General features: G+C 42.4%; 1 protein-coding gene across 1 annotated transcript in view; it reads right to left on the bottom strand.

Annotated features, from left to right (window-relative positions):
• MTUS2 (microtubule associated scaffold protein 2) overlaps positions 1-26,049 on the bottom strand; it is a 1,510,781-nt gene that overhangs the window by 112,757 nt on the left and 1,371,975 nt on the right. The window contains exon 10 of the mRNA XM_085621650.1: positions 23,589-23,655. Coding sequence (XP_085477776.1) covers positions 23,589-23,655 — 67 coding nt within the window. The remainder of the gene's footprint in view (positions 1-23,588; positions 23,656-26,049) is intronic.

Raw genomic sequence — 26,049 nt, 5'->3', positions numbered from 1 at the left:
GGTTAAAGACACAGTCAACATATGATTAGAGGGGTAGCGGATTCGAAGAGTGAAAGTGGACTGTTACCATATCAATATGTAGTGTTCTCATAGGATATCATTATGCTGTTGGGGATAGTCACTACTTGTCAAATTAACAATTAACGTTTCCCTCTTTAGAAGGGTTTCTGGTAGGAGCACGCCTTGCCCTCTTTTCCGCATGCATTGTGGTGGCCAATGACTACGTGGATCTGGCCACAAACAATCTCCAGGGACCGACTCTGGTGGGAAACCTGTGTCTTTGTGAAAAAGATGTGGGAGAGGTCGTGGGTCCGTCCTTGTTGTCATCTGTGTGCAGCATTCATCCTCTACCTTGAAATTGCAATTTTCAAAAAATAAACATGTTTGAGATCAGCTAAGGGTTGCTATAATGAAAAGGGTACTAATAGTAATCATGAGCTATCTCCTGTTCGCACATGTTCCAAACATTTGTGACTGTTATCACAGAAAGGTTTCATATAATAATCACAAAAACTGTACAAACACACAAAAAAAACATGAAGAATCCCCCTTCGATCCAAAGGTACTTAATTAATTTTCTCTGGGGAGAAATGCTGCTATCAGCTACAATTATGTCCACAAGGAGCACCAAATTCTCAGTTTTAGGGGCCCCACAAGAACAGCCCCCCCACCAAACTGATTCCATAAACAAAAGTGGGGCGCTTACAGGGACAAAGCAAACAAGCATTCAGCAACACCAACACTTCTGGCTTGCCTATATTACACAAAGTAGGCACAAGGTTGCACAATTATGTGAGGATACAAGTCATTTAAATTGTAAAGTAGAAAGTACATTCCAAAACCAATTCCCGGGAAGGGACCTTATTTCTTAGTTCCACTCCTCATGCATTTCACGGGCATTAGAGTGTGAGGAAATGTCTGTCCCTTCAAATCACTTTCAACATCCTTAAACTTATGTTAGCAATAACACATAAACCGCAGTGCCTGAACACACATACATTGAATAGATGCAAATAATTAAAATCAGCTTTTAAATCTTACATGCAGAAATAAACAAGACCAGTACAACGTTCATCTGTGTGCCTGTGGATGGACATAAGCGTACACTTCCTACACGGCTTAGGACACTGCATTGGAAATATGGCTTGCACTGGACCATGACTAGCCATTTTAACATATGACTAACTCAAAGTTTTTCAGGGGCATTTGGGGCATCTAGCTCTTAAAACTAGGAATTCCAAATCAGTTTACAGCATCAGTTATGAGCATGTTTAACACTATCATTTGATAGCCGCCGTGCCGGGAAATGTCTTGTTCTCGGTGACAACATGATGAGTCAGCTCTCAGCTCTAAAGGAAGATACCAAGTGAATTAAAGACTTCTGTCCTGGATTCTATTCTCACTCTGGGGTAATTTTCATCTGGTTGGATGCACCCCGTCTCCAAGCTGAGGTCACTTCCGTGTGTGGTGACACTGTCACTGTCCTATGCAAGAGCAGGCTGTCATTTCTGTTAATTTCTTTCTTGGTAATGGCTTCCTTAGCGCTCTGCTTGGTAACACTTTCAGCTGTGTTCTAAAATAAGTCATTGATGGGGGGAAATCTGGGGAAAAGGGAATGTATACAGAGGAAACAATTGTACTGAATTCGCCTCCACTGGCCAGGCTGAGTAGCGGCCGGGTCCAACTGTATCCTTCACCAATGCCCTTCTGAGTGAGTGCAATAGGTGTGTTGAAGGATGTAGAAAACAAATCTGTGACTTAAGGTACTTACATAGGGGTCTATTTGGATGGCGGGCGGATCGCCACCGCCGGGTCGGCGGTGGCGATCTGTCTGCCAAATGACCCGGCTCACCCCCGCCATATTAGTATGGCGAGGGGCACCGTGGTGGACGGAAAGACCGTCTGCCGCTTTTTCCGCCGGTCGGATTGCCGGCTGGGCGGAAAAGGGAGTCAATATGGTGGCGGTGCCTTGCAGGCACGGCCATCCATATTAGTATGCCTGTCTTTCCATGGCGACGACTCCGCCATGGAAAGGCATGCGGAGTTCTCTTTGGGGGCCCGTTGAGGGCCCCCAAGGGGTGAGGGGCTGCACTTGGGGGGGTACCCATGGTACCCTCCAACATTGGCATGCACAAGGTGGCAGGCACCGCACGGTGTCCGTCACGTTGTGCATGCCAATACACAACATGCATATATTGCATTGTGGCGGGTGCTACTTACAGCACTGCCCGCCACAATGTAATATAAGCGGGATGCCACCACCACCGTGGTGGTGGCAACCTACTCGCCATGGCGGGACCGCCGCACCTCTGGCGGTCGGTCACGTGTACCATTACGGTGCCATCGTAATGATGCCCTAAGTATTTTAGTTAGATAATCTACTAAAAATATCCATCACTTCAGTGAGTAATTAATCATAAAACAGTTTATTATAATAAAGATCCAGAAACACCCTACTCAGTTGCGATGAATGGCTCATTGGCGCTATTGCCCACAGATCCTCCATAGGGTATGCCTTTGAAATGAAGCCTGTAATCCTTGCCACAAAATTCTAAACGTCTAAAACCCCTGCCATCCCTGAATGCCTACATCAGTGAGCAGAGATGGGCATTCTACCCATGATAGGAATCTGGGAAGAGACAGGGAAAGAAAGAAATAAATACCGGGCCGGAGCTCGCTACCAGATGGAACTGTCACAGTCAAGGAACGGTACTGTGCACCACAATGTTACACTGATAGATTACTCTCACCGGCTGGGTACCAGAGGACAGGTGAGTAAACTGAACCAGCCAGAGAGAAGATCTAATCACAAACAAAGGTACAATCTTACCAGATATGGCAGAGGAGGCTGCCATATTGAGCCACGGGCTAAACCAGCAATCTAGCCATACTCCCCAAGAGGCTTCCACAAGCACACCTGTGATATACAACTACACGAGGCAAGCAAACCAAAGGTAGCAAGGACTAGGAACCCAAGAAGGGAAAGGACCAAAAGAACGGAAAAGGAAAAACAACAAACGTGAGGGGTAGATAAAAGTGCAACTAGCGACATGCAGTGGTTCATTTGTAAAAGAAAATAAGTGCCAGGGCTCTCGTCTGGAGGCAGCTTACACCAGCCCATTTCTCCTGTTAGCTCTGCCTAAAACAGAACCAACTACTAACCATGAAAGTGGGGAAGAGGGTGTGGCGTAATGGCCAGACCAGCCAACTTCAGAGCTGGGGAACCAGGTTGAAGTCTTGGCGTCGGCTCAACATCCTGTGATTCTGGGCAAAACACTTATTCTCCCTGTACCGATCATAGATGATCGTGTCCTTAACTGATGCTCATGATAAGCACTGGTGTTGATAATTAAGTGCCGGTGCTGAGCACCGGAAGTCACCAGCTCAAATTAAGCACTGGCGACATGTCGCCTGGTGAAGCCTCTGAGCCCTGAGTGAGCTTAAATAAGAGTTTGTTACTATTGTCCTAGATGTGACCTTAACAGCAGGAGTCAGTGTGTGAATGTATGCAATTTGCATTTTAGTGTTCTGATCTCACGAGTTGCCAAGGACCCGTCTTCCACCTTTTCTAGACCCCAAGCGTGCTATGCTGTCTATGTTTGGCCTGTATCCTGACACCTTCCAGATAAAATGGAGCTTGGCAGTCAGTAGGAAAAAATGTAGCTTATTTAAAAAAATAAATTAAAATGTATCTTTCGTCAAAATGGTCTTTTGCATGTTTGCTGGATTTCCTCAGTGCCAGGGCACCCTATTAGGGTAACAGCACGTTCTATAAATTGGTTTGATTCATTCATTCAACTTCTGTGGTGAGCTGTAGGTCATAAAAACTATATCTTTTCACAGGAAGATGTCTGGAAGCAACGGTTACACGTCCCAAAACTCTAATGTCCTGTCAAACATTGTTTAATATTAGTGTTTTCCTTTTCATTGTAAAAAAAATCAGCAGATTTCTTTCCAGGTGCCTGAAATGCCCATCTCTAATCCCTGTGCATATGTTGTACAAGGTTCCTCCTACATTGCAGAAACAATGTTTACTAGATTATACCCACCCACACATACCTATTCCTCCAGCCTATATATATATTTTTTTAAATAAACAATTCTTCATTATATTAGCTACTTTCGTTCAACATTCATATCTTCTCTTGAATGCCCCCTACAGTTCTGTCCGTGAGCATAACTACAAACATGGCTACATTTGTTTTTATGTAGAACCCGAGACATCCGCATCAACGCCAGGCATTGATCTGTTCTTCACCACCAAAGCCAGGTTAAAAGTGCACACACAAACCTTTCTAGGCCTTTTTTATAAGAATCCAATACACCTTACAAAGCCCTGATGAAGGGCATCTATCCAACAACCTATGTGCTGAGGTTATACAATATCACAATTTTACACGTTTCTTTTACTGAGTATACATTTTTCTTTCGCGATTCCTCACATTTTGTGTCGAGGTGACCTGGCTTAGTTGGATAAACCTCTTCGCACTTCTTACCGTTCTCTCTACTGTCATGTTTATTTCAAGGTCCTGATAAATGAAATACTTATGAAGTCTGGTAGTCTATTACATATGAGCAGGTTTTATTGTGCAGTTCTTGTGTAACACGCCTCAGCTCCTACAGCTTTGCATTTATAGTGTATGTATTTGACAAGGTAACCCCGTGCCATAACTGGTGAAACTTCAGTTGTGCTTTGTCTACATTTTAACACATCTCCATAAATGTTGGCTGCAACCTCTGCTGGGACACACGGTCCACCACCACCATGTAGACTGGTATTCAGTTGAAGAAAAGACACTTTAACTAATAAAGATGCAACGTCCTTGCCCCATTCCAAAACCAGATGTTCCTCAACTGGAAAACTAATAGGAGATTTCAACCTCATGCTGTGCCTAAAAACAACAGCCCGCGAAGGCTGAAAGGCTTGCATGTACATTACCTAGCCTTAAACCATCTGTACCTAGAACTGGTGCCATGCTGGACTTAACTAAGTGATTCCTTTCTGTGCCTACTTGACCCAAATTTTCTAGTCACATGACTAGCACGTACACTCCTAGGTACACTCCTAGGTGAGTACGGTTACGGGCAACAGCAGACTTAGTGACCGCACTCCCCTGCTCTGTTCCCTTCGTGTTTGAGTCAACAATAAATCCGGCTGAGTGTGCACAAGCTACTCCAGCACCTTCCATCAGGTGCCAGCTGAGATGTAGATAATGAACAAACCCAAAATTTGGAGTGGTGCACCACTTGATAATAAAGGTAGTTTGTCAATAAGTCATATAGTCTTTATTTAGTTGTCGTAATGAATCCTTTATTTTCAAAAGTATCCAAATACAGAAAATTGCCAGCCAACGCGTTTCGTTCATATACAATGAACTTCTTCAGGGCATAGGGTGAAGTACGGTCCTGGGAGAGAAAATGCACATGTACAGTGTGGCTGCGTGGGCCTCCTTGATAAGGGCCAGCATGCGATAAATCTGAAGTAGAACTAGCAGCAGCCGTCAGCTCTGTATAGTAGTATAATTATATGGAGCTGACGGCTGCTGCTAGTTCTACATCAGATTCAACTAAATCAAGACTATATGACTTATTGACAAACTACTTTTATTATCAAGTGGTGCACCACTCCAAATTTTGGGTTCGTACACTCCTAGGTATAGGTGCCAGAGTCTACTAATATATGAAAATAACCCAGCATTGTGCTCATCACAAGATTCAGTCAACGCTCCTGGATGAACAGCCACAAGGTGATAAACACTTTTTGTTATATATAACAAAAACATACAGTACAATATAGGATTCGTGCAAATGAGTTTACTATAGCTGGAGCCATAAAACTGGATACTTAAAATCCTGTGTAAATAAATGGATGCTGAGATTTTGAGATAAATGCTCAAAATATGCCACATCTGGAGATTTTATAAATGATTTAACATGTAATACTTTTTAACAAAAACAGGTTTCATCAATAGCAGAGTTATTCTGCACTATTTATGTTACTTTTATAATTAGAAATACAGAAAACGTGTCTTGCTTCATACTTCATCTCATTTTTCACATATGATCACTGGGGAAAATATACTTGTTCGATTCCTGATAATGCACGACAATGAAAATACGTCAAAGTCAGTTTGCCCTAGTTCACAAATCCCTATGTTTCATGGAGTCCATTCTCTCTCCCACAATCAGCAAACATTTACTGATTTGTGTACTAGTGCAGAGATGGTGAAATCTGGCCCTCTTAATGTGCATTAATCTTTATACTTCTAACTGTGTGTGAGGTTTACATGACAAGACAACAGTCTATCTGCAGGGGCCTTTTTCTTTATTGTTTTGTTTCGGTGCCTTGAACTGCAGTTTTTTTTAGGATATATTGCATAAACCTAAAACAAACTTGTAGTAAGGAATATAGATTCCATTTATATAATGTTAAGTATACTGTTTTTCATTAAGACAAAGTAGAGAAATGTGTTTTTAATATTATAACAATACTAAACTAAACGACCTTATACCCAGGCAATTTTCAATGAAAATACATCTGTCCAGCCAAATGATTGTTTTATTGCTAATCATCGAGCAGTCATTCAAATATAAAGTGTAGTACATGACATAATCTGCCTTAAAATGAGCCACTAGCAAAGACAATGAGAGTTTCATTTTCTTGCCAGATGTGTGCTGCCTGCAGTTACGCTTAAGGGACATAATCTGGAGTGACATGATGGCGGGACACTTGAGGAATAGGTGAGGGTTAAGTCATGGGGTCTTACATCATTTCTGTAACATTTCCCAACAATCCGCTGATCTAATTCCCCTTTGCTCCTGAGCTGGCAGCGGACACAATCAATTCCTAGAAGGGTTTGCAGCAAATGAAAAATGCAAAGGTCACTGGAGGATGGAGACTCAAAGTCCAGGGCTAGAAAAGAATAGCCAAAAGCAATCCTCCATCCGAACCTTACTGCGCTGTAAGACACAGAGAAATCATGTCTACTGCCATCATTCTGCCCTCTTTTTTGCAACTTTTAAATCAAGTACAGGAACAATCAGAAATATAAAAAAAATTAACCTTCATGGGGCGTTACCAGCCTTTATCAATTGCAGGCATTTTTCCAGTGGAATGTAGAACCTACAGGCACTTAATAGGCACCTCAATCTGGCAGTGGTGCACCACCTTCTGTCAAAGACCAGGTCTGAAGCCGCACTTGGCTTGCAAGTTTTAACGCTCACTCTGTTTAACGAGGACAAGACTCGGTGTCCTTCTCTCAGGGAGTAGACGTGAATAGGACATTGCTACAGTATTCCCATTGCGTGTCAGGGAACACTTGAAAAAATGTTAGACAAATTATGTGCAGATGGTATTATAAAGTCAACAGATTCCTCAAAATGGGTTTCAGCCGTGGCAGTCATGCCACCCCCTGCCAGGTATTCGTGAAATCATGAGGATGACTTTACTTTTCCTTGATTGATTTGAAATCAGTGTATCATCAGGTGGCACTGTCGGCTAAGCCTAGATTTGAATACCTTTGTAACGCTCTTTTGCACCTTTAAATATGTGAAACTTCCATTTAGACTTCTCTCAGCAACCAGAGTATTCCAGAAACTAATGGATGTTTTTTTTAAAGGTGTCTAAGGTGCTTCAAGCGGACACCTTAATTTTTGCAAAAAGTACTGAAGTACACAATCAGATTTTGCTGAAATGTTTTGCAAATTTAAATGTTACCCGTGAAAAATGTAAGTTCTATGACATGACAAAGTAGCTGGGTCATAATTTCATAAAGATATTGCTCTCAAATGCAAGCTTAAAGTCTGCTGAGGATGATCGACAGAAGCTATCAGCAAAGGCCCACACAAATATGTGTATCACCCTTTGCCAGGACGAGTAGGCCACTGGGAACAATACTGCAGTGGGGAATGCCTCGTTTGTCATATGGAATACGGAGGGGCGAAGGGGGAAGTAATGGATGATCGTTGTGTACCCAACAGCACCAAATTCAGTAAGTTTGGTTTTTGTTAAATTTCCTATCATTATTCTGTATGTGTGCGTGTCTATTGAAAATTCAATAAATATAATTATTTAAAAAAGAAAGCCCACCATGGCATCAGATCGATGACCAACTTGATCAGGCCAACATCTGTGGTAGTGAGCCTTTGACAACCAGTACAGCCCTAAGCAGTACACTGTACTGCTATTACAATATATAATTCCCTGGCACTCTTGGTTTTCTGCAAACTAGAGAAATTACACTCATTCAGGCAATTCATAATATTGCCTAGTTTCTTTGATGTTTGAAGTTATACACAAAAAACTGTCTACCAGATACACTGGCAATAGCTTCTACCTTCAATCTTTGTGTACTGGTAAGTTTGGATCAGGGGTCTCCAACCTTTTCTGTAGTGAGAGCTACTTCTGATCAGTAAAAATCGTCGTGAGCTACTAAAGGCCAAGCAACTCACGCATTTTTCGGAGACACCTCCTGCTTCATTGTCTTTAAGCCTAATTTCTTTGTGGCCCATACGTTGGTTTGAACACAATACAACTATAGAGCTGGTCAAAGCGGTCAGCAGACTGAAAATCATAACAAAGTAAACTGTACATCTGCCTCACACCTCATTCACCACACTGCTATGCAATGCGTCCCATGTAAATGTAAATGTCAAGGTACTTATAGAGCGCACTGTCACCAGACGGACACCTTGCGGTGTCGCCTTTGCGGTTTCCTGGCGCTGATACTCATACCGCTGTGGAACCCCTCCTGGCTTTCCCTGTGAAGTGTCCACTCCTGGGCACCCCCAGGGTGAAGCCAGGCATCCTTAGCGCTGTTGGGCCGGTGTGGAGGCTAAGCAAGCTATTGCCCAGAGTTGCAGCATGGGGCCCGTGATTAGAATAGGCACCGAGGCGAGAATAGACAGGTCTGAGGAAATTGAGCCCGAGCCCTGCCGAGGCGGGAATCGAACCCTGGTCCCTGGCCAGAACTCTGCTTCAGGGTCTGCCTCTCTAACCATTGAGCCACAATCCTCCAACTCTGCAAAGTCAATTTTCAGAAAATGCATAGTTCTGCAATGTTCAGCAACAGACTGTCTGCTAAGCCTTGCACTCACTGCACAGTCCTCTTCTACTTCCAGTAATAATATAGTAGCATGAAACATATGGCAATGTCCCTCAGTGCATACCTCAATAAACAGAAAGCTCCATAGTCAGATCAATAACAGGTTCTAGCCAGGAAAGACCCTTTGAAATCCATTAAAAAAAGGAATACAATACATTTATCTAGTCCAGCCTTATATCACTTCTGTTGAGTAGGACTCACCTACAAACAATGCAAACACATGCAAAAACAGATAGCTGGATTATTTTTTGTATAAAAAACATAACTTCCTGAAAATAAGCATGAAAAATAAATAGGACACTGGTAGAACGCTTTATTCTCGTGGTATTTCAAAAGAGCTCTCATCTCCCGCCCAGACCGCGGGGAAAGCAGATACTTCTCAGACATTTCTGTAACTATGCATAAAGAGGGCTGCATTATAGCTCCTATTTGCATTGATTGAAAATGCCTCTGGTAACCTTACATACCATTGAAATAATAAATAAATCGTGCTTATACATTAACAAATCTTATGTACAGATCAAATTAATTCAAACTCGTACACATCATGAAATACTGAAAACGCTCCGACAAGTGAGCATGAATTTGTTCCTAAAAAACAAATGTCAAATCTGATCACACCTCGTGCACGTTCACACACTCCAGTTGTCTATTGCACTCACCACCCTGCTTTCCTCCTACATTGGCCATGAGTTTCTAAATCAGTGTAATGGAGTCCTCCATTCAACATTCCTCTAAGTAACACCTCAAGAACCATAAATACACACAGAACATCAATGGGATCAAAGTGCATGGGTAAAATCACTTAAGGGCTCATCTAAGGAACCTTGCTTAGAAAAATCCCACGCAAGAAGAAATTGCATCATCTCAGCCACTAAAATTGGAAACTGCCACTACGCATACCAGTAGAAGTACTTAACAAATCAATTTGTTTTTCGTAGCTATGGTGCAGCAGAACACAGCTCCGTGTCACACAAGCCTGCCTTAACACAAAGGAAGAGAGTGGGAGACAGAGACTGGGAGTGACAGTACAGAGAGGTGAAGGGCCTGTTTTGGGAGGATCGGGTCAGTACATGTAAAGCGCTTTGATTACAACACTGGCTGCCACCGCACTTTAAAATTGAAAGAAGATATAATAAAGCACAGCGGCAGCTGATGTTAAAATCAAAGGTCCTTGCATGCACTGAGCCGCTTTCATTGACTACCACGCAAAGGAAAATTTAAAGCGTGCTGTAGTAGTTAAGTGAAAGCAGTTTGTGCAGACAAGAATCTTTAATTTTAGCATTGCCTGCCACCCCAGTTGCTGCCCAGTGCCTGCAAGGACCTTAGACTTTAACCTCGTCTGCCACCTTGCTTTATTACTGAAGTCAGATATAAAGCACAGTGGCAGCCGATGTTAAAACCAAAGGGCCTTGCATGCACTAAGAAGCTGCTTTCACTGACTTCCACATGAAGGCAAATTTAAAGCGTGTAGAAGTCAGTGAAAGCAGTACAGGGCAGGCAAGGACTTCTGATTTTTAACACTGGCCTCCGCCGTGGTAGCAGCTCAGTGCCTGCAGGATCTTGGACTTTAAGGTCGGCTGCCACCGCACTTTATTATCGAAGGCAGATGTAAAGATGCGGAGGCAGCCGACGTTAAAATCAAAGGGCCTTGCATTCACTGAGCAGCTTTCACTGCCTACCACGCAAAGGCAAATTAAATGCGTGCTGTAGTCAGTGAAAGCAGTTCATGCAGGCAAGAACTTTGGATGTTTAAATCGGCTGCGACCGGAGTAGCTGCTCAGTGCCTGCAGGATTTTAATATCGGCTGCCACCACGTTTTGGTACTGAAGGCAGATGTAAATCGCGGTGGCAGCCGATGTTAAAATCAAAGGACTAACAATGCACTTAGCCAGTTACCAACTATGCTGCTATAAATCGGGGGGGGGGAGAACACTTACCAGTCCTGTGCAGCTTAGCAGCTTCCCAGGAGGATGAGATGGCAGTTATGAAGTGCGGCGCCTGCCTGGAAAAGGCAGGTGGCGCGTGACTTCAGGAAGAATGTCATGTCACGTTCTTTGGCCCGCCCCGCCCCAACTGAGCTCACATCAGCTAATCAGAGTAGCTGGTTAGTGTGAGGGCGGGCAAGGTCTTGGAGCTGGCAAAGAAATTGAAGGGATAACAAATAAAATGCTTAAATGACGTTTCTATAATTAGAAAGTAGGGCGAGCTACTCCCAGAGGGTCGGCGAGCTACCGGTAGCTCGCGATCGACCGGTTGGAGACCCCTGGTTTGGATAGTTTAATTCAGAATACAATATTATTTCACGTTCCACGGCATAGACTGTTCAGGTCAACATCAATTGCTAAGAATTCTTAGATGCCCTCGTCCGCAGAAAAAATACTGTCCTTGTGTAAGTAGACCCCCATTATTTTGTCTGTTAATGTTCTTAGATTTCTTTGTCTGAGTCTTACCTTCTGAATAGATATGTTTTAAGTGAGGAATGTTTAATAAGATACATATAGACAGTTGAAAGTCTAAGGAGGACTTCTTGATTCTGTACCTTAATGTTTTTGTTTTTTTAAATGAACTACACCTCAAGCAAAGTATTGACATAACTCGATTTGGGACTTTACGTACCTCAGTTAATAAAGTCCTGCCATTACCCCTGGATTTCAAGCACAGCATAGGAATTTGCGCTCAAGCTTGTTATATGTTGAAGGTACATGCTCTTTCCCTACCCCAATCTTCCGACACATACACAGCAGTGCACTAACAGTCTCCCTAGAATATTACTATAGGATTTAAAGAGGCCACTCCATTGGCTCGGAATGTATTTAATAAGAACTAAGTGCCATAGCCTTTTGCAGTAAAGCCAATTTACCTTTGGCTTTAGTAGCAAGTCTAAATGAATCATTTTTTTCTAGTTATCATGGCTGCTCTTTTCTATATGTTACTGTTGGTACCATTAATCAAGGCATACCTAATTTTCCTGTTAGTTATCTATAGTAACCTCCTAAGAGTTTGAGAGAGGTGAACTATGTTATCTGTACATAACAGTGTGGGGCAATAGACCCCAATGACTCTTGGTGGCAATGGGTCCATTTTATTTAAAAAGGGGTGAGGGGAAGATGTTTACTAAAACTGTACTCAACCAAAAAAAACTGCTTTCGGCCAACATTAATTGGTATTTTATGAGAACATTCACTCTCCGCTCCAGCTGAATACAAGCAGCTCTTACTGCAAAATTCAGTGGTCCAATTTCAGGTTTAATGATAATCCTAAAATCTCTACTGAGTAACTCCATCTAAAATGGATGGTAATGCTACAGGGCTGGCAAACAAATTTTTCCCCTTTCTTTACTGCTTACATTTTCAGTATGCAAGTTATTACAATTCTTTGATTGTTAAACAAACCATGGTGTGCAAACCCTTTTTGGGCTTCATAAACTTCAAATATTTCAGAAATTTAGCCAAACCTCCTAGATACGATAGTAAACAAATAGCTAAAATAGTATACATATATTCAAATACAGCTATAAGCTTAAGAGGGCACTTAAGTATGGATTAAGTCTCACCCACAGGCAACTTAGTTGACTGCTGTCAAACATCTATTTTCTTCAATACAATATACTGAGTGGGGTTTCTGTTAGCCTCTTTGCTCATGACTGGATGGCTTTCTTGTCTCTCTCAGTTCCCCGCTCCTTAATCAATTACTGTTCTCCACATTTCCTGGTGTTGATTGCTGGAGGACATGGCAGCTACACATTCCTGCCAGGCTGCGTGCATTCTTGTCGATTGCTCCCTCTCCTCTTCCTGTGCTATGCCTTTCAAAAAATATTATTTTCTTTTATTCTGCAAGGGCCTCAAAACTACACAGTGCCACTTGCTTCCGTCTTCGTTGCTTCACAGACTTTTTTAAATATATATTTTTTATTTCTGCGAGGTCCCGGCAGCTGTGCTACCACACTGCTCATATACATAAGTATAAATATATTTTTTTAATTTTCCTTTCTTAAATAACCGTCAACCATGTTGGAGCAGATGATTTAAAATGCCATTTTTTAATTTACTGTTTCAACAAGGCTAAAGGGCATTTTAGGATGTTGAAATAAAAATATACACTTAAATATGCAGGAGTGCCAGTGAAAAAAAGCATTGACAAAGTCAGGTGGTTGGCACTCACCTTTTAGAGGCGAGGCCTATTAGCTTTGCCATTGCTTTTTTCTATAGTACTTCAAATCACACTTAGGCCTTTTCTATGTACTGTAAATAACAGAGGTACTCTGTTGAGTGACATTTGGGAGGAGAAAAAGCTGAGTAGGTCTTGCCAGGATTCAACTTGTGACATGCTAATCGCTGCTTTATTGAAGCAGCCAATGTTCAACTCGTTGAGCTATATCATGGGCAATTAATAAAGCATGGTCAGCAACAGATCAAGGACACTCTTTGCCCTGAAACCTTTGGAATTTACGGTTACAGTTATGAGACTCAGATTAAAATATTTAGACGCTTCAACTGCTGTCTTGCCCTGTCACATGATAAAGTTACCTCTGTAGACCTGCACTAACATTTAGCGGTTTCCAAGAATTAAATGCACTTTTTGACAGAATGCTGCATGGACCCCCATTACCTGCTGGGTGGGGGAGCTTGATTGGTATCCGAATCAACACAAGAATTAAGGTCCAGTCAGACCCTGTGTTGGGCTGTTGCTGACAGAAAAAACTCAGTCAAGACACAACATTACAAACATTTACTCCAACAGTATTGAAATGTTACCAGCATATGTGGGAAAAATGACCTTTTTCTGGGGAAAGATTATGCACCTAAATCTCTTACCCGTATTCTGGTGAATTGTTAGGTATATAATCTAGAAGGAGGCTGGGGGAGTGAGACAAAAGGGGGGAAATATGCTTGTTGAAAGTATTGGTGAAAAGAAAACCGAGTCTCCCTGTATGCTGCTGATCTTTTGGTGTGCCTGCAGTGGAGGGAATGTTCTAGGACTCAGCTGCTGGAGATGCTCCAGATATTTGGAGGTGTCTCCGGCCTCCACATTAATCAGACAAAATCACAATTTGTCCCGCTTACAAGGCAAAATCCACCATTTACAGCACATGCAAGCTTAAGGGACCCAGAAAAATATTTGACATACTTCAGCATTCATTTGAAATCAGACCCACATCTATATTAGACTTTCAGTGTTGCAACTCTCCTGGCACAGGCAAAAGTGCAAAGTGCTGGCCTGGGATAAGCTGCCTCTCAATCATGGGCTGTGGGGCCTCTTTAGGATGGTCTACACAATAGGAACAGTGGTTCCAGGCGGGACATAAATAGTTTCACATCGCAAATGAGAAAAAGCTTGACCCATCCGTTAAATATTATAAAGCATGTAATTGATTCAACCATAGGTTTAAAAACAAGTGCTCAGTGCTCAAGTGATCACAACGTGTACAATACTAGCAACCAGGGCAAAAGTGTGTATAACAAATGAAGGCAAAAGGACAATTCATTGGTTTGGACTAGGCGCAGATCCAAGCACATATAGAACAAAAACAATTCATCAATTTATATCTCCATTGCCTGAATCGTTGATGGTGTTTTGACACAACGTTATTTAAGGGTCATCATAAGGACAAGAAAATCAATTGCAGTGACCCCGTAGAAAGATATATAAAAATAAACAAAAATTTTAAAAAAGTGGAACATGGGACCAGAGTAAAAGATAATAGTCTACAAACAAGAGTAATGCCCTTCATTCAGTAGTACTCACTTGTTGGCACAATGAACGAATCTGTGAAGCAAAAGGCAGAATAGCAAAAATTCAGAAATCTCTGATGTTGAAAGGTGTTTTTAGCGGTGTGATTACTTATTCATAGGACTCACAGGTGAATAAATCGGGGCCACCATAAGATCAAAGTTGGGTGTCCAGATAAGGGTGAGGGATCACCGAAAGCGATGAAATGGTTGGGAAACTGAAAAATACCTGCACATTAGAAAAATAAATATTCTTTGGATGAGCACACTTACTTAGCTGCTTCAGAACAGCAGGTGAAACGGTATGGTTAGCTAACCTCGTACCATCCACAAGGATCAGGATGCATGAAGGTCTGGATGTCCAAAATGGCTTCCAGTGCAAAGATGAGTAATGGAAATAGAAAAACATTTCAAAAGAAAATTCTGACTGCTTTAACGGCTGGAAAACAAAAAACAATCTATTTGTAATAGAAAAACAAAAATAACAATTTAAAAAAAGAAGCAAAAAAAATTACAATTGGAAAATGGGGAAGTTAGAAAATGACTGATAGAACAAATTGGGCAGCTGATAGGACCAGGAACAAATGGGTGGAATTAAAACATGTGCCCTTGATATTGTGAGACCACACTGGGCAGAATGAAATGACTTAACTGCAGAAAATAATATGCTGGTTGTGATATAGCGATTAATTCAATAGGAATTTAAAACAAACACAGTACATACAGTTTGGAATGTAAGAATCAAAGAGATCAAATGCATATACTATAACATATAGTTATTACAGTCATGATGTCATAAGATTCTACATCAGCATACCATTGTTATGTGCAAATAGCACAAGATGGCGAAAATTGCAGATCAATAAAGAAACACAGTTTTCATCTGGGGCAACAGCATCCCACTGGTATAGCAAAACAGTAAACAATTGCCATAAAAATAACTAAAAAGAATGGAAGCATTTTCAAGCAATTTGACAAAGTTAGTGAATCATAATGTGCTGACTACAAGTCAATAGATAAAAACACAGATTCATCTAGGACAACAAGTGAATGTAACACAGTTGCACTCCTAAATGGTGTTTTGTCCTTCTGTGATACTGTTGCACTTCAAGATCCAGCAACATTCAGCTTTGTTCAGTAATGCTTGGATATCCGCAACTCTCGGGGTGTCTTGACCAATTCAATCGCCTGCCACCTCAGGTCGTTTTCAGTGTGAATTTTTATTTTAGTATAATGTGCAACCAAATGTACATTTGATCCTACTGTGGTGTTGACTCAATCTACATCTAACCTTCTGAGTGGTCTGTCCTATATAGGTGTAGTTGCAGGGGCACCATACCACATACATAACATTTCTAGAGTTGCAGTTGGTAAAAGATCTGAGGATATATGTGATTTTTCAGTGTCTGAATTCCTTAATATTGTTTGTAAAGCTGCACCTGACAGATTTACTGCATTGATGGGGTCTGGAAATTTACTGCTGACCAGTAAGTTATGCATGTGACAGTGAAGATATGATTAACCCAGTGGTTAATTTATAAAAAACATAAGTGCTGGGGCTCTCATCAGGAGGCAGCTTGCACCAGCTCATTTCTTGTGTTAGCGCTGCCTATAACAGAACCAACTTCTAACTATGAAAGTGGGGAGAGGATGTGACGTAATGACCAGAGCTGCTGAATTCGTAGCTGGGGAACCAGGTTCAAGTCTGAGCATTGGCTCAACATCCTGTGATTCTGGGCAAATCACTTAATCTTCCTGTGCCTACCATAAATTAATGTGTCCTTAACTGGTGATCACGAAAAGTGCTGGTGTTGGTGATTGAGTGCCGGTGCTGAGCACCAGAAACCACCAGCGCAAATTAAGCACTGGATTAACCACATTGAGGGGGTCCAGTTTGACACAGATACTGAATGGTTGGTGTGGCTGCACATTGAGTCCTCTACACCCAAACCCCTCAAGGGGAGGGGATCAGAGTGATCAGTGAGATTTTGAACACATGTCCTGGACCAGCAACTATTCCTACTATTTTTGACATTTGCCTACTTACGCTTGCCTTGACAAGGAATTTTTTTAATCTTGAGGGGACCTATCACTTGCAAGTCAAAGGGGGGCTTCTTTTGCCCCCAACTGCGTCATCCATACGTTAGTGGCTTTGCAGATAGACACATATCTGATCCTGAATCCATTCCACTGCCCCATACACCTTTGGAAAATGTCTACTGACTATATATTCTTCATTCGAAGTGGTGAAGAACCTATGCTTCTCGAATTTTTTTAATTGATTAATTCCTTATCTGCTGACCTGCATTTCACTTCTCACTACTGCAATAGCTCTATTGATTTCCTGGACCTCACCCTTTTGATGGTTGTTGGGGACAAATTCGTACCGCAAACTGACTGAACATTACCCACCATTTGAGTTTTCAAGCAACCACTTTAGGCCCTGAAAGATGTCCTACCCTTTGGCCAGTTTCTGCGTATTCATAGGCCCTGTAAATGGAGGAAGGATTACTCTCAGGAGGCTGAAGTTCCAAGTAAAAAATTGTTGTACAGGGGCTACCCCAAAAAATTAATAAAAGGTCTCTTTAGAGAGCCTGGTATTGCACCTACAGAGAAGAAACAGAATGAACGAGTCATCTGTCTTACAACATTTTGCACCCACAGTAATTCTATCACTTAAATTTTTCAAAAAACATTGGCCCTTAATTTGACCTATTGGCCTGACTGAAAATCTTTCTGTGTTCTTGTTGGACTAGGCCCTTTTTGCAGGGTCATCTCTAAACTTTTTGCCTTCCTCCTGTATTTTTTCTGACCTGGTGTTGGCTGTTTTATGAATCTGGGCACCTTACCACTGCTGACCAGTGCTAAGGTGCATATGCTCTCCCTATGGTAAAATGTATACATTGATTGGTGTCCATGTTTGACTTATTTGGTTTACTATCAGTCCCTAGTTGAGTGCACCAGGGGTGCCAAGGGCTTGTATATCCAAATGCTGCTAGTGGGCTTGCAGCACTGGTTGTGCCACCCACAGAAGCAGCCTGGTAAAATGTTTCTACGGTCTGCCATTGCAGAACCTGTATGCAGTCTGGTACTGTCATGCTGACTGGGCAAGTGTCCCCACTTGCCAGTCCCTAAACCTTCCCTTACCTTCATATTAGTCACCCCTATGGTAGGCCCCAGGGCAGGGTGCATTGTAAGGATAAGGTAGGACATGCCCTGAGGTGTGTGGCATGTCCTAATAGTGAATTACAGCCATTTTCGTTTTTCACTATTGTAAGGCTACCTGCTCTCCATAGGCCAGCATGGGCTGCTAGATTATAACACTCTATAATACTAGCAGTCTCAGGAAGCATGGTAGAGATTCATGTTTAGTATGCCTGAACTCAGAATAATAAAATACATCTTTTAGTGAAGGTTTTAATATCCTGGGTTTGCAAATGCTACTTTTAGAAAGTTAGCCTTTGCGTGCCTAACCATTTCAGTCCGCCTCTGGAGGGGAGGGCTATCTTCTTTGTGTGTAGCTTGAGTGACAGGGCTGGGAAGTTCCAGGAGACAGGCTGGGGCTACCAGGTGGTGAATAGAGAGATTACACCAGGATGGGTGGGAGGAGTGCACCTTGACTCTGAATAGGGCAGTGCTCTGCCACCACAATGCTGGCTCCACCCCCTGGGGAGCGTCTGATGTCTCTGCCCTGCCTGCTGAAAGAAGAAGCCAGAGTCTCAACAACAAAGTGCTCCTCACTGAAAAGAACTGGACTGGGATTATGCAAAGGCCCCCCTGGCCTGAAAAGACAAAAGAAACTGAGTATAAATGTAGGAGCCCTGCTCCTAAGAAATCAGATCCTGATTGAACCACAAAGAAACTCTGCCTGACCAGAAGGACCTGGAAGAAGCTGAAGGAGGAGTAACTTTCCCTGACCTGGGGGATTGGCCTGCAGTTGGTGCCTTGCTGAGAAAGGAGGGGAAAAGACTGAAAGAGACTTTGCACTTTGTTTTTCAACTATCTCCAAGGGCTTGGAAGAAGAGCTTGCCCCCTGAACTGAGTCCCAGGACCATTGGACTCATATGCCTTCAAAAATTGAGTTGCCTGGACGATTTGTGCTTGTTTCCCATTGGATTTGGCCCCAGTACGCCTCGTACACCAACCACCGCGAAGCCGTGTCTTTGCCGCCCGGCACTGTGCGTCTACGCTGATCCTAAAGCGTTAGTACGCGCCGTATCCCTCTTGGCTGCATTGCACCTAACCTTCCCCGCCGATTCGAGACGTACATCACTGGCTGCCGAACCCTGTACGCCGGACCCAAGTTCCATCGTCCCGCAGGTACGGTCCGTATGCTGCTAACGTACTGCCCCGTGCCGTACTCAGAGCCGAGAAGCCGCAGTACGCTGATCCTCCCCGTATGCTGTACGGCGCCGAGAAGTGTCGCCGCCTATCCGCACCGAAGGTACGGCTCGAACGCCGAACGCCACGGACTCTGCAAGCTGATCCGGGCCATCCGCACGTATCCCTGAAGGTCCTGTACCAACGCCGCGTACCGACGCCGTGACCCGACCAGACCGAATACACTGCCGAACTACGACCCGGACCCATCAACTTGTCCCGCACTGTCCGTCGCGGACCCCACGAACTTAAGGTACTTTGTTCTGTTCGCACCGCAGCGTGCGCGTCCCGGACCCCGGAGTCCGCACCGATTGTTTGACTCGTACTTTCTTTGTTTTTAATGCGGACGAGTCGCACACCCAGGTACGAACCGTACAAAGCCTGAAAATTGAGTAAAAGAAGCCAATTTTTGCATTTTAAGCCTTTTTACAAGAACATTGAACTTTAAAATAATACTGTGGTCATTTTAATCGTTATTCTGGTCTTGTGCTAAGCCTTATATAAAGAAACCTATTTTGGATATAACCTTGACTGGTGTCCCTTTGTGGTGTGTCATTGTATTACTGTATGTGTTCACAAATGCTTAACCTATGACGCCCTGAGAATAGTCTTGACTGCTTGCGCCACACTACCTAAAGGGTGAGCAGGGGTTATTTGAAAGGGTGATCCCCTTACTCTGACTTAGAATTGAGAGTCCCTGCTTGTCGCAAGTCCATACCTGTGCCAACTAGAGATTCCCAATTCTAACAGTTCTCCATCGAGAAAGGAAAAAACCTGATGGACCATTTAGTGCATGCTAGAATAAAATGTAAGATCTTTGATTTACAATTACTTTTAGGACAGCAGAGATTTACCAGGCGTAATTGATGAGGTAATTGTGTCATGTGCAGCTTTACAAGTAGGCCTGGGCGACAAATTCCGTTCCACTCGCGGAATTTGGGTAGTTTCGCGTTCTGCGGAGAACGCGGAATTGCCCAAAATTCCATGATCCGCGACTTCGCGGAATTTTTTGCTTGCTGGTGCTTTCAAAATGCGTGTTCGAAAGATATTTCTCCCCGAGCATGCAAACAGCGTTCGCAAACAGCGTTCGCGAACAGGAAAAAAGCATCGCGAACAGGCAGAACAAGCAATTCCGCGTGTTCGTGGAACTTTTGCGTGCTCGTGGAGATATTTTACCATTTCGCGGAGCTTTGCGTAGCGCGAATACGCAAATTCCGCCCACCCCTATTTACAAGCAATACTGAGAAATTCATTCACAGAAAAATCACGTACATACTCAGATCTTTTACACACTGCAACTCTAGTAATGTCATTTATGTGGTATGGGGCCCTTGAACTATATCTATAAAGGACAAACCACCCAGAAGGTAAGATGTAGATTGAGTAAACACCACAATAGGATCAAATGTAAGGTAACAATGGCACCGTTGGTTGTACATTATATTGAAAAAACTCACACTGAGAACAACCTGAGATTAAAGGTGAATTGAATTGGTCAAGAAACCCCCAAGAGGTGGGGATATCCAAGTATTTCTAAACAAAGCTGAATGTTGCTAGAACTTGAAGTGCAACAGTATTAGGACTAAACACCATTTGGCACTCCCCAGTGGTGTTTAGTCCTTCTAATACTTTTGCATGCAACTCTATTATATTATATATAATGTTGTTCTAGCAGAAACTGCATTTTCTATCCATTGACTTCTACTCTGCACATTATAATGCACTCATTGTGGCAAATTGCTTGACCAAGCTTCCATTCTTGTTGGTTATTTTTAATGCAATCATTTTTCTCGATACCAGTAGGATGCTGTTGTCCCAGACGAAAACTGTGTTACTCCACTGACCTGTAATTTACGCCAACGAGTGCTATTTGCACATTACAATGGTATGTTAAATTAAATTCAGATGGCCACATTAACTGTAATAACTATGTTTCAGAAAATACATTTGATCTCTTTGATTCTTACACTTAAAATCCTTTGTAGTGTGTTTCTATCAATTTCCTATTAAATTAATCACTATGTATCACAACCAGAGTATGATTTTCTATAATTAAATCATTCAACACTACCTGGTGTGGCCTCATAATATTGAGGGAACACATTTTTATTCCTCCCATTTTTCCGTGTCTTATTGGCTGCCTGATTTGCTCTTCTAGCCATTTTGATAACTGCCTCATTTTTCAAATTTCAATTTCTTTGCTTCTTTTTTCAATTTAAACTTTGTTTTTCGATTTTTAAATAGCTTGTTTTCAGCTGTTTTCCCGTCTGAATAGTTTTTTGAAAAGTTTTTTCTACTACCATTACTCATACATGGACGGGAAGCCATTTTGGACAGCCATCGCTTCCCTTGTGCATCCTGATCCTTGTGGACGGTACGCGGTTAGTCAACCTTACCAGAGGCTCTATTTTCAACTGCCATTGCAAGTAAATGTGCTCTGTCTGTGCAATGTTTTTCTAACGTGCAGGTATTTACAGGTTCTCAATCATTTTAGAGCCTTGGGTGATCCCTGGCACCTGTCTAGACACCAGAATGTAATCTTTTTGAGGTGCTGATTTATTTGCCACTCAGTAATTGATTCCTATGATTCAGAAATCACTACACCTGAGCACTTTTTTACCACAGTGGTTTCACTTTTTATAATTTCTGAATTTTAGATATTCTATCTTACTATTTTTGCCTTTTGCTTCACAGATTCATTCGTTGTTCCAACAAGTGAGTACTACTTCTGAATGAAGGTCAATAACATCTTTTACAACGGTCCCATTTTCCACTTTAAAAAAAATAATCTTTATTTCTAGATATCTTGCTCTAGCATTGCTTGAATTGTTTTTCTAGTCCTGATGATGAGCCCTGAATAACATTGGGCCAAAATGCTGTTGAAGACCCAGGCAATGAGGACATTAAAATGAGGAGTTGTTTACATTATAAATATAATTGGATCTGCGCCTTGTCAAGACCAATCAATTGTTCTATTACCTTCATTTGTTATGCACACTTTTGTAATGGTTTTGGTATTGTACACAATGTGATCGCTTGAGTACAAAACACTTGCTTGAAAAGTTACGGTTGAACCAAGGACATGCTTATAATATCCAGCTTCTAGTCATTTGTGATGGGAAACTATTTGTGACCCACCAGGAACCACTGTTCTAGTTATATGTATATGCCCCTGATTCCAGGTGGTGGTTGGGCTGCCCCTTTTCTAGATGACCTCTTTAAGATGGCAACAGGTTCATCAAATACTCCAAAATGCCCCATGTCTTGCAGGAGACTCTATCCAATGACATTAAAACTATATTTAGTACATTCAAAGGAGCTTAGTCTCTTCAGGGGTTCTTTTGATGGTCATATTAAGTCGCGTCAGAGTTGAGGGCCTCGACAGAAGATATTACATTAAACAATTGACAGCTGCACATACATTTAGAGCGTAAACAGATAGAGATGAAATGAATGCTACATTCCCGGTCTAACTGATATGTATATAAATGTATTTCTTAATTATGATTGGCTAGTGAATGATTTCACAGGCACTATTACAAATATTAAAAGCGAGATTACTTTCTGTGTTTTGCTGTTTGCTGATGATTTTCATATTGCAATTGAAACTACTGCTTTCACTGGTCCAAGCTTGGTCTCCAGAAGAAAATTTATTAATCCTTACAATATATAGCTAAAGCGGGTTCTGACTGAAGATATAAAACAATAACCAGTGTTTAATTTGAGCCAGTGGTCACAGGTGGCGCACACCGGCACTCTTCTTTAGAGGACTGGGACATATTTTGCATTATTAAACTTTGAACCAAAACAAGATCGAGAAAAGATGAAAAGGGAAAACAAGAAAGGTAGGAACAATGTGACAAATGGAGAAAGGATGGGTGAAAAACAACCAGCAAGAGTGACATAAAGGGGCAAGTAGAGTAAGGTGGTGGATGAAATAAGCCTGAGATGGAATCAGGACTATACAGCCTTGGTATTCACACCACTGAAATTTACCAGCACTGGCGGCCGAGTACCGAAGAAATGTGGGACCCGGCACTTATTCTTTCACAAACCAAGCGCATTACTGCTACCCATTTTTGACGGAAAATGACATGATAGATCATAAAGACGATACATGGTTATAGATCATATAATACTTTGTGGTAATTAAAGTTCACATATGATTTACTTCAAGGATCTGCCATTATTTCCACAACATTATTAGTGTCCACAGTAGCCTGGCCACAAATCTAGAACTGTGTATATGATACTGTTGTTTGTAACACGGGGTCTGAATCATTTCACAGCAAGGAACAGTGTCATTTGATCGCATATTTTATAAGACATGAATAACAATCTATTCAACAAAAAATCAATATCGGTCACTTACCAACTTCATCCCTGATGTTTGCAAGCTCAATTGACAGCTCTTTCTCCTTTTTTAGACCCCTTTCATTCTGTAAAGAAAAACAAATTGTATCGAATACATCATCTTGTACACATAAATCTCTCAGGTATACTTCTTATAAACCAAAGAACTAAAGAGGAGAGCTGCTATAAAATACTAGATTGAACAAGAAAATTATTTTACCTTTTGGATAGTAATAAGGTTTTAGGATGCATTAGAACATTGGAATGTTGGGAGCTCCATTGTAGACAATGGAGTGCTCCCTGGTTCTACGGGCCGGTAAAGGCCCGCAGAGCAACATTCCAATGTTTTAGAAAAGCCTCTCGAAGCTAGAGGGGATTTAAATCCCCTCGAGCATCGAGAAGCCTTTGTTTAATTTGTTAGAACATTCTGCCCTCTAGTGGCAGAATGTTCTAATAGCCTTATAGCCCTTCGTAGCAGGGCTATACCGGCTATTAAAGTCCCGCTGCCTCGTTAAAGTCCCTCGCCTTCGGCTCGGGCCTTTAACGCTGCAGCGGACCTTTAACAGCCGGTATAGTCTGCTACGGCGAGCTATAAGGCTATAGTAATACCCACAGAAAAAGTCTAGCACAGCAGCAGTGTTAGAATTCCTCACACAGAGAAATTTGTTTTTTATAACTGTCGTGAAAAATGTATTTTAAATTCTATTAAGGACACATACATGGAGCAGCGGAATTGTGGCTCAACCCTTACATGTTACAAATATGCAACTTATATGTACATTTAGCACTACTTATTTATGTGCTCTAACGTTGTTAATGTAAAGTTTTACCTTTTGATGCATTCCTGAAGTGCATTCACTGTAACATTAGAATCTTATATACTGTGTGCCTTAACATTATTTAACAAAACATAGTATGGATAAAACCATCCTCACACTACTGAAAGGTAGTTACTTTAGAAAGGAGAATGATTTCAATGTTTTCACTTTGGTATTCATAATGTGAACTTTAGTCACATAGCCGACATCATGGCCTTGCAGTTAAACTCCCTGGTTCATTCCCCCACCCACATTGCTGGGCACATACTGGATCCCGTTTTCTCTAATTTATCGGAAGTCGCGGCTGATCCCCCTGAACCCATGGGCTGGACTGATCACTTTCTTGTTAAATTAGCCATTATGGCAAAAAAACCGCCCCCCAAAGTTGCGGTCAACTCCAGCCACAAACGACCATGGCACAAACTCGTCTCCGGAGACCTCATCAACCACCTAGGAGAATTCCACCTCCCCGATGAGAATAGGGATATTAACACAGTATACGCCGCCTTCCACGAATGGATAGTCACAGGGCTTGACGCCTTAATTCCGCCCAAATGGACTAAAACCCGCAGTTCCCCCTCTAACCCATGGTACAATGACTCACTCAAAATATTACGGAAAGAGTGCAAAAAAGCCGAACGCGAGTGGAGGAAAGACTACTTAGACTCTAACAAAACCCTTTACCTATCTAAACTTCGCACCTACCACAAGGCGATTCGCACTTCTCGAGCCTCCTTCTACGCAAAGGAAATCGAACGCAGCTCCAATCCCACCAAAACCATCTTCAACTTAGTCCAAAATCTCCAGAAAATCCCCAATCCAGGCTCTTGCATCACCTCCCTGAAACAATGTGAGGACCTTGCCACCTTTTTTACCGAAAAGGTGAGGAAGATCTACGCGTCCTTTCCACAAGACGATGCTACGCCCACTAACACCCCCTATCCGACGGCAGAGACATCAAAACTGCTAAGAATACCCGACATATCCCTCGACGACCTTTCTAAACTATGTAGACAGGTCAAGTCTGGTTCCCCAGCAGACCCCATGCGACCATCCAAATTCTTGGAATCACTCGACTTCTTCCTCCCCCCGCTTGCCAAACTACTCAATCTCTCCTTTTCCTCAGCGGTGGTCCCCACCTGTTGGAAATCTGCTTGGGTTTCACCCATCATCAAAAAACCCACATTGGACCCCAATAAACCAGAAAATTTCCGGCCTATTTCACTGCTCCCCTGGACGTCAAAACTGGCTGAAGCTCATGTCAACAAAATACTATCCCATCACATGCAGCAAAACCATGTCCTGGACCCCTCCCAAAACGGCTTCAGGCCAGGTCACAGCACTGAGTCGGCTCTGCTGACCACTACGGAGCACCTTCGAGGTATCCTAGACGCCGGTCAAAGTGCCGCGCTGATCCTGTTGGATCTCAGCGCGGCCTTTGACACGGTCTCACACAACATCTTGCTGAAACGACTTGAGGCCATTGGGATTGGCGAATTAGCCCTTGAATGGTTCCAGTCCTTCTTAAAAGACAGGTCCTTTCAAGTTTCAGCCCCACCCTACATCTCTCAACCCCACTCCATCGGGCAAGGGGTCCCCCAGGGGTCGGCGCTTAGCCCATCCCTATTTAACCTATATGTTCAGCCTCTCGCAGTGGTGGCA

The sequence above is a fragment of the Triturus cristatus genome, chromosome 8 (assembly GCF_964204655.1).
Source record: "Triturus cristatus chromosome 8, aTriCri1.1, whole genome shotgun sequence".
NCBI classification, from domain to species: Eukaryota; Metazoa; Chordata; class Amphibia; order Caudata; family Salamandridae; genus Triturus; species Triturus cristatus.
This window is presented reverse-complemented; position numbering and strand designations above follow the sequence as displayed.